The sequence below is a fragment of the Odocoileus virginianus genome, chromosome 4 (genome assembly GCF_023699985.2).
Source record: "Odocoileus virginianus isolate 20LAN1187 ecotype Illinois chromosome 4, Ovbor_1.2, whole genome shotgun sequence".
Lineage (NCBI taxonomy): Eukaryota > Metazoa > Chordata > Mammalia > Artiodactyla > Cervidae > Odocoileus > Odocoileus virginianus.
The window spans coordinates 93,778,911-93,794,401 of NC_069677.1; the positions used below are offsets into that span (position 1 = coordinate 93,778,911).

Sequence of the window (15,491 nt, forward strand, 5' to 3'; positions counted from 1 at the left end):
TAAAATTAATGCATTTTATTTGACATGTACATGTAAAATACAATTGACCAATTTTTCATGTAACTTCACATACTGTTTTATATTCTGTAGTTTTATTGTGCACACACACATATAGACATACATGAACACGTGCACTCTGATTCATTTCTTATATTTTTTATACAATAAAATAAAATAGAAATCTTTCATCTTATCTCCCTTTATTTTGGAATGCTTCCTCTATTTGATCACCATAAGGTATTTTCTGCACTTTAGTCTGGGTGTTATATTGTATGACATATTTACAAATGTTACATATCCTGATGAACTCAGTTTTGAATTAGTCCCTGTCTGATGTAAACATGGCTACCTCTGCTCTCATTACTTCCATTTATGTGGAGTATGTTTTCCATCCCTTTGAGTCCATATGTATATCCCAGAAAAACATGGGATAAATTAACTACAAACATCTGTGTTCTCCATTTTGCCACCTGTGAAACATGGTTACTAGTCATGTTCAAATGGGCACCAAGGCCCAGGCCTTCTTGTTACCCTGGTGGAAGGAAGCTCCACCTTCCCCTCTCTCAGCCTCCTGTGTTCACGTATGGTAGGGGCTGGGACTCCTGGGTCTCACTCCCAGTTGGGGATTTGTGGATTCACGGGTGCTGACAGGGCAATATGGGCAAGGTCAGGAGACCATGGCTGCTTCTGCTCCCCCTGCTTTCTGGGTGTTTCATGCACCACTATGAGGGGCAGCACTTTTGTCATCACATGAATTAGTGTATGTATGTCAGGCATTCTAGAAGGGGATACTCCAAATGCCTTCCATCTTCTTCATGTTCTAGTTTGTTTCCACTAGCAGTTACCTGACACTGAATCTTCAGATGCGTGCCAAGAGTGGTGCTAAGTTAGACACGTGCACAGCGATTACAGGTCTAGAGTTTCTCTCCTCTGTGGTTTACTTATTTAAAGGATAACTTATAACTGAAGGTATTTCTACACTAATTACAGATATATATTGGAATTCCTCTGACATGTGATTTATCTGCTTAACAGTTACAGCTGAGGATTAAGATTCCTCCACATTCATTGCATTTAGTTTGTTCTCCCATGAGTCCACTGCTAAAGGTTTTGCTACACGGGTGACATATATATGGATTCCATCTACTGTGAATTAACGTTAGTTAATTAATAAGGATGAATAAAGGCTCTTATACATTGAAAATAAACACAGTATTTCTTCACTGTGAGTCCTCAAGAGTGTTTATACTTTGAAGGTATGGGTGGTGAATCTTCATTTATTAACTTTACAGCATGAGTTCTCTCATGTTGTCTGAGGTTAAAATATTTACTGAAGGCTTTTCCACATAGGTAACATTTATATGGTTTCTCTCCAGTGTGAATTCTCTTATGCAATCTAAAGTTATAACTTCTATTGAAGGCTTTACCACATATATTGCATTCATATGGTTTCTCACCCGTGTGAGTTCTTTCATGTCGTCTAAGGACAGAAGAGTGATTGAAGGCTTTCCCACATAGGTGACATTCATATGGTTTCTCTCCAGTGTGAGTTCTTTCATGTCGCTTAAGGACAGAAGAATCGGTGAAGGCTTTCCAACACAGGTGACATTCATATGGCTTCTCTCCAGTGTGAGTTCTCTCATGTCGTCTAAGGACAGAAGACTCAGTGAAGGCTTTTCCACATAGATGGCATTCATACGGCTTCTCTCCAGTGTGAGTTCTCTCATGTTTTCTAAGGTGAGAACAATGAGTGAAGGCCTTCCCACATAGATGACATCCATATGGTTTCTCTCCGTTGTGAGTTCTCTCATGTTGTCTAAGGTAAGAAGTTTTACTGAAAGTCTTCCCACAGAGGTGGCATCCATATGGTTTCTCCCCAAAGTGAGTTCTCTCATGTTTTCTAAGGTCAGAACAATGAGCAAATGCCTTCCCACACAGATAACATTCATTTGGTTTCTCTCTGGTGTGAATCACCTCATGTCGCCTAAGATTATAACTTTTACTGAAGGCTTTGCCACACAGATGACATCCATATAATTTCTCTCCAGTGTGAACTCTTTCATGTTTTCTAAGGTCAGAACAATGAGTGAAGGATTTTCCACAAAGATGACATCCATGTGGTTTCACTCCAGTGTGAATCATCTCATGTCGTCTAAGGTTAGAACTTTTACAGAAGGCTTTCCTACATACATGACATTCAAATGTTTTCTCTCCAGTCTGAGTATTACTGTGTTGTCTATGGGCAGGACTTTGAATAAAGGCATTCCTTCGTTGATGACATTCATATGATTTACTTCTGGAACGAATCTGTTTCTGTATATTAAAGGATGGCAAGTAACTGATGGCTTTTCCAACATCTTGGCTAATAATGGGTTTCTTTCCCACTTGAGGTATTACATACTGAGTCAATGGTAAGATTTCAGCAAATTTTTCTCTGAAACTGTTGCATTCCAAAGGATCGTCTTGACTGTGAGAACTCTGCTTTTTGAAATGAAATGAGAGATTGTTACAAGTTTGCCCAATTTATTCATTCCTTCTGTTCTCTACATATAAATTCTAGGGTAATCATTCAGTGACAGACTCCAGTTAAAACTGCTTCTATATTTTTAATATTTACATAAACATGAGGTATTACTCTCTTGCAAGCCTAGATTTACCTTTTGTAATATCCCAACTGCAGAGATACCTATTTAATTTTAAAGATGTTATGATGTTTAAGTGTTTAGGAATATAATCTACAATTACATAACTGTCTATTTATAAGACTATAAACTGTCTATAGTTCTGACTATGGGTTAATCTTTTCTTCCTTAAAACCATACTAACTAAAATTTTCTCCTGTGGAATTCCATGATCTCAACTTTAATTAAATCAGGTATATATGCCAAATTCCCAACTTATTCAAGTCCCAGGTCTTCATCTGGAGGAACATGTTTATACTTGTGAAGCTTACCATTGCACTAATTAGAGGTGTGTTCTTCTTGCAGATATGCTGCATAGGTAACATTTCTTGTTTTTTCAGATCATCTTCTCTATCTGAAATGACTAGAAAAAAATAAATTACTATAGTGGTATCAGTGGAAGTAAAATGTTGAAGTGACTCAATGCTCATTTGTGTCTGTCTCAAGTACTGACACACAGATGGGAAAGAATGTCAAATTAGGGAATACTCTAAAGAGAGAAGAAACACATATAACAACTGTCATTCTCAGGACTGAATTATGAGGAAGATAAAATGAATACAGCATGTTGGGGAAGAAAAGAGAATATCGTATTCATAGCACAGGACCATGAAAAGGGACGTTTTGTGAATGTTTATTAATTCCAGTGGGTACACAAATTTCACTTTGTGTAAAGCCAAGGACAATGGCAGAAAGCCTTGTGAATAGAAAATTGATAGCTTCAAGGTATGACAACATCTGAAAAGTGTTTCCCCATGACACTGTCTAAATTTTAAAAACAGCCTACAACGCAGGAGACCCCAGCTGATCCCTGGGTCAGAAAGATTCCTGGAGAAGGAACAGGCTAACCAGTAGTTTTCTTGGGCTTCCCTGGTGGCCCAGACAGTAAAGAATCCACCTGCAATGTGGGAGACCTGGGTTCCTTCCCTGGGTTGGGAAGATTCCCTGGAGAAGGGATCGGCTACCCACTCCAGTATTCTTGCCTGGAGAATTCCATGAACAGAGGAGCTTGGCAGGCTACAGTCCATGGGGCCACAAAGAGTCAGACACGACTGAGCAACTTTCACTTGATTTCTTAGGGCCTATTCACTCACTGACCAGGCTCCTCCTCCTACTGAAGTACAGGTTCTCGGAGCTCACCTGGACTCTGACCTTGCAGGAAGCCTAACTCTTCTCTTGAAAGTTGCTCTCCTTGCTCCAAATGGGAAATCACATCTGATTTGTAAAGCTGATTACCTGTTTGTAGGAGAAAGATATGTGGATTTTGAGTTCTATGCTCATAACAGTGCATGATCATCAGTACAGAGCAGACTAATGAGGAAGAATACAATAACTGCTAAAGGTCAGCACAGAGAAGAGTATGTTGAAAACAACACATATAGCCTTTGTCTAGCAAAATGATAACTCTTCAACTTGTTTCCAAAGACATTAAGGACCTATCACTGCTAATGCCCATGCCCAAGCTCAAAGACAGACTATGGAATCTGCAATATTTTCATTTCATAGTGCTTTAATACTATATTCCAAAAAGAATCCAATACATACAACTTCCACCAGAAAAATCTAAGTTCTATGTGGAAAACAATATATGTTATTTTTAACACGGTGATCTGATCAAACCACAGTCCTTGCTGTAAAATAATTTTAAGAAATCAATACATTTATTTATCCATACAAAAATAGTGAGTTCCCACCACTGCTTGAGCATCAGAGACTGAGTAGCAACAAAGACTCAAAGTTGTGTAAGCAAGATTACATTGCAGTGGGATTGACAAACTAAATATAAGTAGTGAAATGAGTGAAAGTCACTCAGTCATATATGACTCTTTGTGACCCCATGGACTATACAGTCCATGGAATTCTCCAGGCCAGAATACTGGAGTGGGTAGCCTTTCCCTTCTCCAGGGGATCTTCTGAACTCAGGGATCAACCCAGGTCTCCTGCATTGCAGGCGGATTCTTTACTAGGGGAGCCACCAGGGAAGCCCCCAAAAATATAAGATCTAAAGAAAGTTTTGATAAGGTAGTTGCAAGAGTTATAATAAAGAGTCAAAACAGAATCTGGAGTGAGAAATGTGAAAGTTTTCCTCCATCTTTGTTGAATGAATACATACACACATCATTAAAGAGTAACAGACTAACCAACTGAGACCAGATGACTGATGTTCTCCAGCATCACATCTCTGAACAGCTTTCTCTGGGAGGTGTCCAGGAGGGCCCACTCTTCCTGGGTGAAGTCCACAGCTATATCCTCGAAGGTCACTGATTCCTAAAACATCACAGACATTGTTTTAGACACGGCCATCGCTGCCAGGGGAGGACAGTTACAGGTATAAGGCACTAAGGAAGTAGCAACTGAGTGTACAGAATCTCAAACAGTATTTTGGGTCCAATCATATCATTCTCATTGTTGACATGAGCCTCTGACTTTCAGATAAACCTACGAAGACACACACACTCTAAATACAGAAAACTTCATTATAAAAAGACAATACAAGGCGTGATTTAACAAACTGTGGAGATTTCCCAATAGATTTGTAATTACAACTTCCAAATCATGATTATAAAATTTCCACTTGAAAAACTGAACAGTCTTCAATTCAATTTCAAGTAAATCTAAGACTCATCACAAGGGATGACGTATCCATGATATGCCCCTTTTAAAACAAGACTGTGGTTAGATTATTCCTCTATATGGCCTCAGTTTCTTCATCAGTGAAATGGTTTTTTAACAATCTGTCATGAGTTCTGAAAGATCTAATGACTTAATATGTGAAGCGCTAACTATCTAGCAGCCATTTCTTAAATATAACTTTTAGGTTTAATATTCAGGAAACGGTAGAGAATATTGAAGGAACATCCAGAATTCTGCCTAACTGACTAACATTCATACAGGTCTTGGGATCAGCAGGCACAAGCTTTCATCTTACAAAGCTGAGGTGTTTGCTATAAAGGGTAAGTGAGTCAGCAGCTCACACCACAGGTCTGAGACTTCTGCACAGAAGGACAGTCTTATCCTGACCCTTCCTATGTCTGAAGCCTCCCTTTCTCAATTATCCTGGGACCTCCAAGTATCAGTTATTATTGTCCCTTTTGTTTCTTTGTCTTGTCTCTGTATTCAAGCACATCTGAAGCTATCTGATTGCTCTGGCCTCTTTCGTTCATGGAAAACTTCCTCAGGGCTTAAAGTAGTACTCTACCTCCTATATTCTTTCTTCTGAATCACAGCTCAAAATAAGAAAACACTACTCTCTACACACTGTTTCCAGTTATGAAATGTTAAAAAGCAGAAATTACAAAGAGGGAAAAATTTATGACTTGGGACATTGGTAATAATGAAAATTTAGTTTTCTTTTTTAGAAGATTTTGAAAAGCACAAATATATTTTATCAAAATTTAAGAAGTTTAAATTTGAAAAAATGTAAGTGAATGACTCCTCATTGCCTTCTCCTGCATAATCATTTGTTTTCTCTCAGCACTAGTCAGCACTCTCTCAGCACCTGTAACACTGGACTCATCAATGTCATCTGTGGAAACATCTGCCTCTCCAGTGGGTGGGTTGCAATGTTTTCCTCCTTACTCATCTCCATCATCTGTATTCACCTCAATCCTAAGCCCATCACAGTTAATAAAATGGTTAATGACTATCTTTTTTTTTTTTTTGCCAAGTGGGCCATGGGCTGCATGAAGAAAAGAAAACCTCTCTTATCTCTTCTTGCATACATGGCATTAATAAAGACTGGAACATCTTATTATAATGTTGGGTAGGAATGACCATTTGATGAGTCCTTGACCCAACATGACCATTCCAGAATTCTGGGGAACTTAACTGAAGCTCAGATCCTTGAACAACCTCTCAAGTGCACTTAGAACATGTGTGCCTGTAGGAGAATTACATCCATACACTGGCAATAGGGCTTCCCAGAAGGCTCAGTGGTGAAGAATCCGTTTGCTAACACAGGAAACTCGGGTTGGACCCCTGGGTCAGGAGGATCCCCTGGAGAAGGAAATGGCAACCCACTCCAGAATTTTTGCCTGGGAAATCCCACGGACAGAGGAGCCTGGCGGGCTACAGCCCATGGGGTTCCAAAGAGCAGGACAAAACTGAGCATATACCCCACCACCAGCACTGGCAATAGAGATTAGAAAACAATTTCTACTGCCAATTTCAGTAGAAAGAGTAATTTCCTACCCACCCGAGATTCCATTGTAATTAGTTCAGCTGCCAACTGTAGTCTGGGTTTTCACTTATACACAGTCCAAGCAACAGGAAGCAGAGCTGAGGAAGAAGAAAAAAGTCATGAGACTCTTAGCTGTCCGCAATCTCCATATTCACTTGTCATGAAGCCCCAACCCTTCACCTGGAGGTAGCTCCCAGGACAACCAAAAGAAACATGCAGTGTGCTCCATGAGAAGTACAAGTAGAGCTCTTCTCTACCAGGATCAAAAGTAAGAAGGCATGGCTATTGTTCTTAGTAAAGAAGGCATAGAAGTGAAAGTCGCTCAGTCGTGTCCGACTCTTTGTGACTCCATGGACTATACAGTCCATGGAATTCTCCAGGCCAGAATACTGGAGTGGGTAGCCTAGCCCTTCTCCAGCAGACCTCCCTGACCTAGGAATCAAACCGGAGTCTTCTGCATTACAGGCGCACTCTTTAACAACTGAGCTATCAGGGAAGCCCAAAGAAGGTATAAACATCTTCAGTTTACAGCAGAATGTGGACAACCACTGAGTTTGGTATGCTAATTCACTCAGGATATTCAGAAATGTCCAGTTACCTCCTAATTCCAAATCACAGGGATCAGTGACTCATGCTACGTGTGTCTCCATCTTGAGTAACCACCATGAACTTCTCAGGTTTAATTACTCTTACTTTGTGCATTAGCAGTTTCTCCAGCTATATTCCAGCCCTCTAGTACCTTGAAACATCCTTACTTTTTTCAGCCCCTCATACACTCATCCTGAATCACTCTGTCTCTTCCAAGAATTTCCAGCAATGTCACCACTGTAACACTCACTTTTAGATTTCTTCTGCACTTAGTTGTGAACTAAGAGAATTAAAAATATATTTTATGACAGGGTTAATTATTTTAGATACTTATTTCATTTGGAGGAAACAATGGTACCTACTTGCAATGTGTGTGTGCACTCAGTCATGTCCAACTCTTTGTGACTCCATGGACTGAAGTCTGCCAGGCTCCTCTGTCCATGGGATTCTCCAGGCAAGAATATTGGAGTGGGTTACCACTTCCTTCTCCACGGGACCTTCCTGACCCAGGGATTGAACCTGAATCTGTTGTGTCTTCTGCCTTGGCAGGTGGGTTCTTTACCACTGTGCCACATGGGAAGCCAAGCTCTTTTGGGGAACATACTTTCCCTAACTTTCTCTAACAGCTTAGTCTACAGTCTTCAAAGTAATCTTGTCACTCTAACTCCGTATCACTTACCAAGGACTTCTCAAATGATACTGTTGGAAGATCTCAAGACTCCATCCTATCTCCTTCATCTTTCTCTGTTTATGTGCATTGCCCACGTATGCCCACTTATTTACACAGTTGCTTCGATTTCTTCCATTACTTTTTCTAAATTGAAAGTGACAAAACTCATGTTTGAATTCCATTTCTGAGCTTCCCCCCTCCCCCCCCCCCCAAACTAACATACACTAGAAATGAAATATATCTCAGGACATCATCTCCCACTCTTCCCAAATATTACTCTTTACCTAGTCTCTAATCTTTTCAATGTCTCCACCAGAGATCCAAGGGTTGACATTTTAGATGCTCTCTCAAAACATCACAAATACAGTTTAGCATTGCTATTACTTCCACACTGGTCACTAGCATCCTTCATTTCTACTCAAATCCATAAACACAACTTGCTACCCCCATACTTATTTCCTTCAATCTGTTTGAGTGTCAGTTTCTCAGAGATTCCTTCACTGAATTCCTACGAAAATGAATACTTCACTCATGGTGAACATGGTCTCCAATACTCACCAGAACCAAATAGATGGAAAACCCAGTGAAGCCAAATATTCACTGAGGACACTGCCACAACACTCCAGAGTTCAGAGCATCTTTCTCTTTCCAGAAAATGCATCATTTTGATGAATTCTCTTTTAATGCTGTTGACAATCTCATCAGCGTTTTAATCCAAAGGACAGTATCTAACATGGGTCCCAATCAAGATAAAATCAGAAAATTAGGCAGACCGTGTAGATGAAATTAAGGACAACAAATTGTATTCTTTAGTTCTTGCTTCCTCCTCAAAAGCAAACTTCATGCCTTTTCTCAGACTTCAGTGTTTTATGATTTTGGTTGTTCTGGACAGCACTGAGAATCTGCAGCAAATGAATCCTTCCTCCTCTTTAGTTTTATTTGTAAGAGGATCTGTAATCTAACAACAATATTCACAGACTGTGGACAGAAGAGTGGTGACTCTACATTAGTGTAAATATTTATGCTGAGTAAACATCTATCCAAAGAAAATATCTTTCATTTTCACTACCAATTAAGAAAAAGCTCATCCTGTGTACGTCTCTTCAAGTCAGATCTAGTTATTATCCTAATAACTGAAAAACTCTGCAATCCACAAAATTTAAGGATTTCCAGAATAAATGATTAGTTTCAGGACTGATTTTTATTGTACACAGAATTTGTTTAAATTTTTTAATTGTAAAATAAAACATACACATAATATTTATCATCTTAAGCCATTTTTACATGTATAGTTCAGTGGTGTCAAATACATTCATAGTGTTGTGCAACCATCTTCAATGCTGTTCATCTTGTAAAACTGAAACTCTGCACCCACTAAACAACCACTCCCCATTCCCCTCTCCTCCCAATGCCTGGAAACCACCATTCTACTTTCTGTCTCTAAGTAGGACTTTTGTTTTTTTTAGGCTGTGCCAGAATAGAAGTAGGAAGTATCCTAGAAATCAGTGCAGGTGTTTGAGTCAGAACCCAGCAAAGAGAGGAAAAAAGATGAAATTCAAAAATGGTATCAAAGAGCTGAAATTGTAATGATTTTTGGAAGATATGATTTCAAACTCAAAAAAAAAAAAGCCATATAAGAATCCATTTTAACTATCACACCTAATAATACTTTTTAAAGTAGACAAATCCAACCTTAATGTACTGAAATCAATGTTTCCTATTTAGTAACAATAGTTTAAAAACTAAGTAAACATATGAAAGCCAGTCTCTATGTATTACAGCAAAATATTATGACTCTAACTTCAAATAAATTTGCAAACCCATGCAAAGAAATTTTAACACTTTTTGAGGACATAAATGTAACATGAACAAAGTCTGCCAAACCAAATTCTTAGACTAGAGTACATGGTGATAAAAAAATCTGTGACTGCCGAGATTTGATGCAACTCAAATTTAAAAGTCATATGCAGAATCTGAAAAAGAACGTATATACATATATGTATGTATAACTGAACCAATTTGCTGTACATCTAAAACAACATTGTAAATCCAGTATACCCCCCAAAAATCATATGTGATATTTCACATAAAAAATGAGAAACATCCTCAAAGTTGATTTTTGTCTCAGTTTTGATTGGGGATGAGGATATGGCCAAAATAACTGTGAAAAGGGAAAAAAAAACCTGGAGACTAGTCAAGTTACATCTGAACCTATATTTATTTGAAACTTTTAGAACAGTTCAAATTAAATAGTTGAAATGAACAGTATTAAACAATATATTAGGACTAAATGAACATAATATTTTATACTATGAAACAGGTGACACCTTATGAAGGGAAAAAAAGCAAAGGTCATAATTTTGGTTTCATTGCATCAACATTATCAGACCAAAGTGTCTGTGTGTATGTAACTAAACCATAAACTAGAAAAATAAGTAGGAAAATTCATTCTATATATACATGTCTATAAAGAATAACCTTTACTCAGTCTCTTAAGTAATTAGTAAAATGGAAATTAGGAACAGAGAGTTGTCATTTTATCCAAATCTACAATTATACACATATATTTAAAATGAATCCTGGTTAAGGTACGAGGGGACAGAGAGATGAGCTGTGTATTGTGTGTAGGGAGCATGGTGCCAAAACCTGTTACAAAATGAAACGTACCATCTTTTGGCTCAGCAACGAAACCCCAACTTACCCAAAAAGGAGGAACACTCAGTATCTGTAGACAAGTTAATTCTTTTCAAATTCATGAACACCAACATCTCTCTGGGATAGGTGTGCTGTGAACAATGTTAAAATCCTCTTACTATTAGACATTTTGGGTTGATTCTGTTTTTAAACAACTACAGATTAAAATATACTGCATGATGTGGATGAAATGCCACCTTAATTTGTCATGGCTAAGTCTCTAATTACAGGCCAAATACAAAGATTTATGTTGTTAAGCTTCAGCTGCATTGTACAACCAGGTAAAACACTCCCCCCCCTCCACAATTTTCTTTCATCTTCGTCTACCTCCACCTCTTGTGCCTATGCAGTCCCCACTGGCAATCTTATTGACTACATAGTGTTCAGTTCCCGTCTCCAGTCAATGTCTGGGCACGCAGCATTGCTCATGATGGCCCCCAAATGGAACCATGTCCCAAGTCCCATGTCACTGGCTGAAAGTGAGATAGAATTGGTCCGGAGATGGGAGAGGCCACAGATGAGTGAGGAAACGTCTTAGGCAGGACACCTGAGAGTCAGCGTGTCCTAAGAACAGCATTACAGGAAAGAGAGGGCAGATCAACCAACAGATAATATGAGCTTTCCCAGATAAAGCTTTACTCCTGACTTCTCATCTTTTCCCTCCTCTGAGTGTCTTGCTCAGGCCAGAAGTCACTCCTCAGTGTTGGCAATGTGCCATTCATGTCTTCAAATAGCTTCTCCCCTTTCTGGCCACAACCACACATGTAGGGGAGAAATTCAACATTTAGAAAAAATGGTCCTCTGCGTCTGCTGAACTATTACGGAACAGGGCCAATAAACTCCTACATGGGCATCAACAGCTAAGTTTCTCTGCCCCTCTATGCTGTAAAGCCCACACATCACACAGCAGATATGGGAAGGCGAGTTGGTGCAACCCTCCCTTTCAAGTCAATCCCCACAGTGTCTTCCAGCACCTGCCGAGCACAGCACCACCAGGTAAGGATGGGCAGAGCTCTCCTTCTCTCCTGCTGCCGAGCTTCCCAGGCTCTTTTTCACTCTCTAACACCCAAAGTACATCACCCTTTCTCCTCCAAGTTCCCTTTCCTGAACCAAGTGCCACCTCCTCCTTGGAGAAATACCTCTGTTCTGTGCTTAGTTTAAAAAATCTTGATCTTTCCCTACCAGTTGCCTTTTGATTATGCGAGAATGTGTCCTGAGGCACATGGAAAGACAAATGAACAGGAAAGAGGAACCGTTACTGGCCTCACAGGCATGGGGTGGTCGGGGATCATTCTCACCCCTGCCCCTAAAGATTCCAGATCTCATTTCATTTTCCTGAGCAAGGGCAAGTTGCCTTTCATGGTTGTAATCATCTTGATTAAAACCATTTAATTTCTATTTTCCACAATAGATATTAAAATATACAATTCTATGAATATATAAAAAGTATAACATTAAGAACACTTTTAAGTAATGGCACTGGGAAACACAAAAGTTCAGGTATGAAAATAGCTCTGAGTAATGTACTCATCATGAACAAATGAGATCTGTGAGAACAAAGTTCTAGAATCATTCAGTCTATCGTTCAATATTTGCCAAACAAACAAAAAAAGTAAGGAAATTTGAAGAGAGCATATGCGTAGTTGAAAACTGTAGCTCACAGACCAATAAATTAAAAACTCACATACAGAAGGAAGAATGCTGTTGAACACTGGACCACTTGCTTAAACTACCTAGTATTGACTTTTAAGACAAAAATCATTAATATCCCTACCAAGTGCACACCGAAATAGTGTACAAATTATTTACTAAGCACCAGAGAATACTTTTAGTACATAATAATGACAAGAAAAGGACCGAGGTCTCATGACCTGAATCTGACACAATACACTTAAAGTAATTTGGAAAATTTTAAGAGGATGAGATGGTTGGATGGCATCACCGACTCCATGGACATGAGTTTGAGTAAACTCCGGGAGTTGGTGATGGACAGGGAGGCCTGGCGTGCTACAGTCCATGGGGTCGCAAAGAGTCAGAGACGACTGAGCGACTGCACTGAACTGAATGAATTTGGAATCTATCCTTCTACTTTTCCCAACAGCTACTGCTGGTGAAAGTCCCCTCCTCCATTCTGTCCTTGGCCATTTCCGTACTGATCTCCTTTTTGTCTGTTTTCATGTGCCATTAATGCCTCTTACCGCTTCCGTGGTGGGCCAGCTGGTAAAGAATCCGCTTGCAATGCGGGAGACCTGGGTTCGATCCCTGGGTTGGGAAGATCACCTGGAGAAGGGAAAGGTTACCCATGGGAGAATCTGTACAGTCCATGGGGTCGCAAAGAGTAGGACTCACTGAGCAACTTTCTCACTTCACACACATTGCTTCTTATTCAGTCACTTTCCTTTCTTACCGGTATTTTGTCTCCAGTTCCACTGCACCCACCTCTCTCCCTCCTCTATTTTACTTTTCAAGTCCTCACTCACCTTTACTCCGTCTCCTGGTTCAGTCTCGGCCTCCCCGCCCCACTCGACACCCATGGAATGGAGCAAAGATGCTCTGCTCCCGTGAGGGAGACACTGTCCCGCGAGGGAGCGACACCCGTGCCGGCAGATAGGACTTGGGACGGAAGGTCACGGGGCGTCACTGGACAGGGCCGATGCCCTCCCCAAGGGGGCTCAGGGGCCTTACTGAGGCGGTGACCGCGGAGGGGAGCGAGTGGCGGGACCCGGCCGCTTCTGGAGAAGACGGGGGGCTGCGGATTCGCGGGGCCGCGGAAGGGCGCGGAGTCCCGGGCGGCCCCGAGGGGCGCAGAGAGCGAGAGCGCACGTTGCAAGTGGGGACCTGACACGGCGCGGTTCGGGAAGGGACCCCGCGAAGAGACCGCAGGCCGGAAGGCCGGACCGAAATGGCCCCGGATCCGGAAACGGATGCGACTCGAACCCGGCAGCGGAGCTCCCGGCATCGCGAGTCTCAGGGGTCACCGGGCCAGCGGCGCGAGAGCTGGTCTGTGACGTCGTCAGGGACTCGGGCCCTGGTGTGAAGGAAGGGGCGGGGCGGGGCGGGGCCGAGGAGCGCGAGAAGTGCCGAGGACCACACTCACCGGAGAGGCCCTGCGCTCCCGACATCCGCTTCCGGGTCCGTGGGCAAATACGTAAGGGGGCGTGGCCTTAGTCAGGGGTCGGTGGGGCCGGCGTGGGGCGGAGCCTCGAAAGGCCTCGCCCAGGATGGGCGTGTCCTGAGCGCGGAGGGAGGCTGGAGCGGCGTGGGGCGTGTCTTCGCGGTGAACATTATGGGAGGGGCCGGAGCCCTCCCGTCCTGCCCTCCGCAGGTTCCTGATCCGCCGGTGCGGGCTGACACACCTCAGTCTTCTGCCTTTGGATGTGCGGGCGGTGGGGCTGCTTCCTCCTGGCTTCGGGATAAGTGTTTCGAGCTACTCCAGGTCGGAGCTGACAGTTGTGAGGCCTTTCCTAGTGAATGCTGGGATGTTTCCCTGTTACCGTGTGGAAAACGGGTTACGTTGAAATCTCCTCTCGCTCCTGGAGACTCCTGTGAGGACTGGCCTCAGGCGGGGAGCTGGCTGGGCCCAGCTGGGTCCTGCGGTTCCTGCCCTCCCTGCGCTTGAAATGGTCTGAGCTGGCGATGGAAACCAAAAGGAACAGGGTTTCCCTTTCTGTCCCCACTCACCAAGGAGGCAGCACGAGCCCTGGGCTCACCACCGGGGACTTCATATCGTGTCCATGATAGTGTGGGCAATCTCCCAATTCAAGTCATTAATTTCTAAATATACGGTATTTTCCCATTGACCTTATCTATATTCCCACGGCTATCTGAAATTGTGTTCAGTTCAGTTCAGTCGCTCAGTCGTGTCCGACTCTTTGCGACCCCATGGACTGCAGCACGCCAGGCCTCCCTGTCCATCATCAACTCTGGGAGCTTGCTCAAACTCATGTTCATTGAGTCGGTGATGCCATCAACCATCTCATCGTCTGTCGTCCCCTTCTCCTCCTGCCTTCAGTCTTTCCCAGCATCAGAGTCTTTTCCAATGAGTCAGTTCTTTGAATCTGGTGACCAAAGTATTGGAGCTTCAGCATCAGTCTTTCCAATGAATATTCAGGGCTGCTTTCCTTTAGGATTGAGTGGTTGGATCTCCTTGCTGTCCAAGAGACTCTCAAGAGTCTTCTCCAACACCACAGTTCAAAAATATCAATTCTTTGGCACTCAGCTTTCTTTATGGTCTATCTCACATCCATACATGACTATTGGATAAACCACAGCTTTGATTAGATGGACCTTTGTTGGGAACGTTGTCGGAAAATAATGTTGTCAGAAAATGTCAGGAAATAGTGTTAAAGAAGAAACATCAGTGACATTTGTTAAAGCTGGTAAAATAAAATTTGTAAACATAAAATTCTCTGTGTTTGTTTGGGCCTTCTCCCTCCATAATGTGCGTGTGAGTTTGCATGCACATTAACCAGAGCTCCTCAAAGATGGGATTGCCTGCTCAACCACAATATTGCATTTTTTTCCCTTTTCTTTTGAAGCTAGCAATTGTTGTTATTTAGTCCCTAAGCTGGACTTCACTGGTGGCTCAGACGGTAAAGAGTCTGCCTACAATGTGGGAGACTTGTATCCCTGGGTCAGGAAGATCCCCTGGAGCAGGAAATGGCGACCCACTCCAGTA

At 41.9% G+C, this 15,491-nt stretch overlaps 1 protein-coding gene and 1 long non-coding RNA gene across 14 annotated transcripts in view; one reads left to right on the forward strand and one right to left on the reverse strand.

Annotated features, from left to right (window-relative positions):
- On the reverse strand, positions 1-13,935 carry ZNF596 (zinc finger protein 596). Of its 13 annotated transcripts, none has more exons than XM_070467071.1 (10): positions 13,911-13,935; positions 13,012-13,093; positions 10,821-10,905; positions 8,678-8,847; positions 8,129-8,263; positions 6,877-6,959; positions 4,823-4,949; positions 3,822-3,917; positions 2,954-3,045; positions 1-2,481 (listed from the first exon to the last, which is right to left on the reverse strand). In XM_070467071.1, the coding sequence occupies exons 6-10, from the start codon at positions 6,886-6,888 to the stop codon at positions 1,234-1,236; spliced, it is 1,575 nt and encodes a 524-aa protein (XP_070323172.1). In that variant the 5' UTR covers positions 6,889-6,959; positions 8,129-8,263; positions 8,678-8,847; positions 10,821-10,905; positions 13,012-13,093; positions 13,911-13,935; the 3' UTR covers positions 1-1,233. The 13 variants fall into 13 exon arrangements, with proteins under 13 accessions (XP_070323172.1, XP_070323171.1, XP_070323177.1 ...); XM_070467070.1 differs by lacking the exon at positions 13,911-13,935 and adding an exon at positions 13,499-13,676; XM_070467076.1 differs by lacking the exon at positions 13,911-13,935 and adding an exon at positions 13,294-13,676 and having other exon boundaries at positions 1-2,478.
- LOC110152168 (uncharacterized) overlaps positions 13,809-15,491 on the forward strand; it is a 26,490-nt gene continuing 24,807 nt past the window's right edge. The window contains exon 1 of the long non-coding RNA XR_002318283.2: positions 13,809-13,945. This is a non-coding gene — a long non-coding RNA (uncharacterized lncRNA). The remainder of the gene's footprint in view (positions 13,946-15,491) is intronic.

Bases quoted from the DNA above. Each gene is read 5' to 3' on its own strand.
- ZNF596 (XM_070467071.1), bottom strand. The intron at 3,918-4,822 runs GTTAGTCTGTTA...TCCTACAAACAG, and splicing joins CAGTCATCTGGTCTCAGTTG to GTAATCAGCTTTACAAATCA. The intron at 3,046-3,821 runs GTGAGCTCCGAG...ATTTTTTTCTAG, and splicing joins CCTGCAAGGTCAGAGTCCAG to TCATTTCAGATAGAGAAGAT.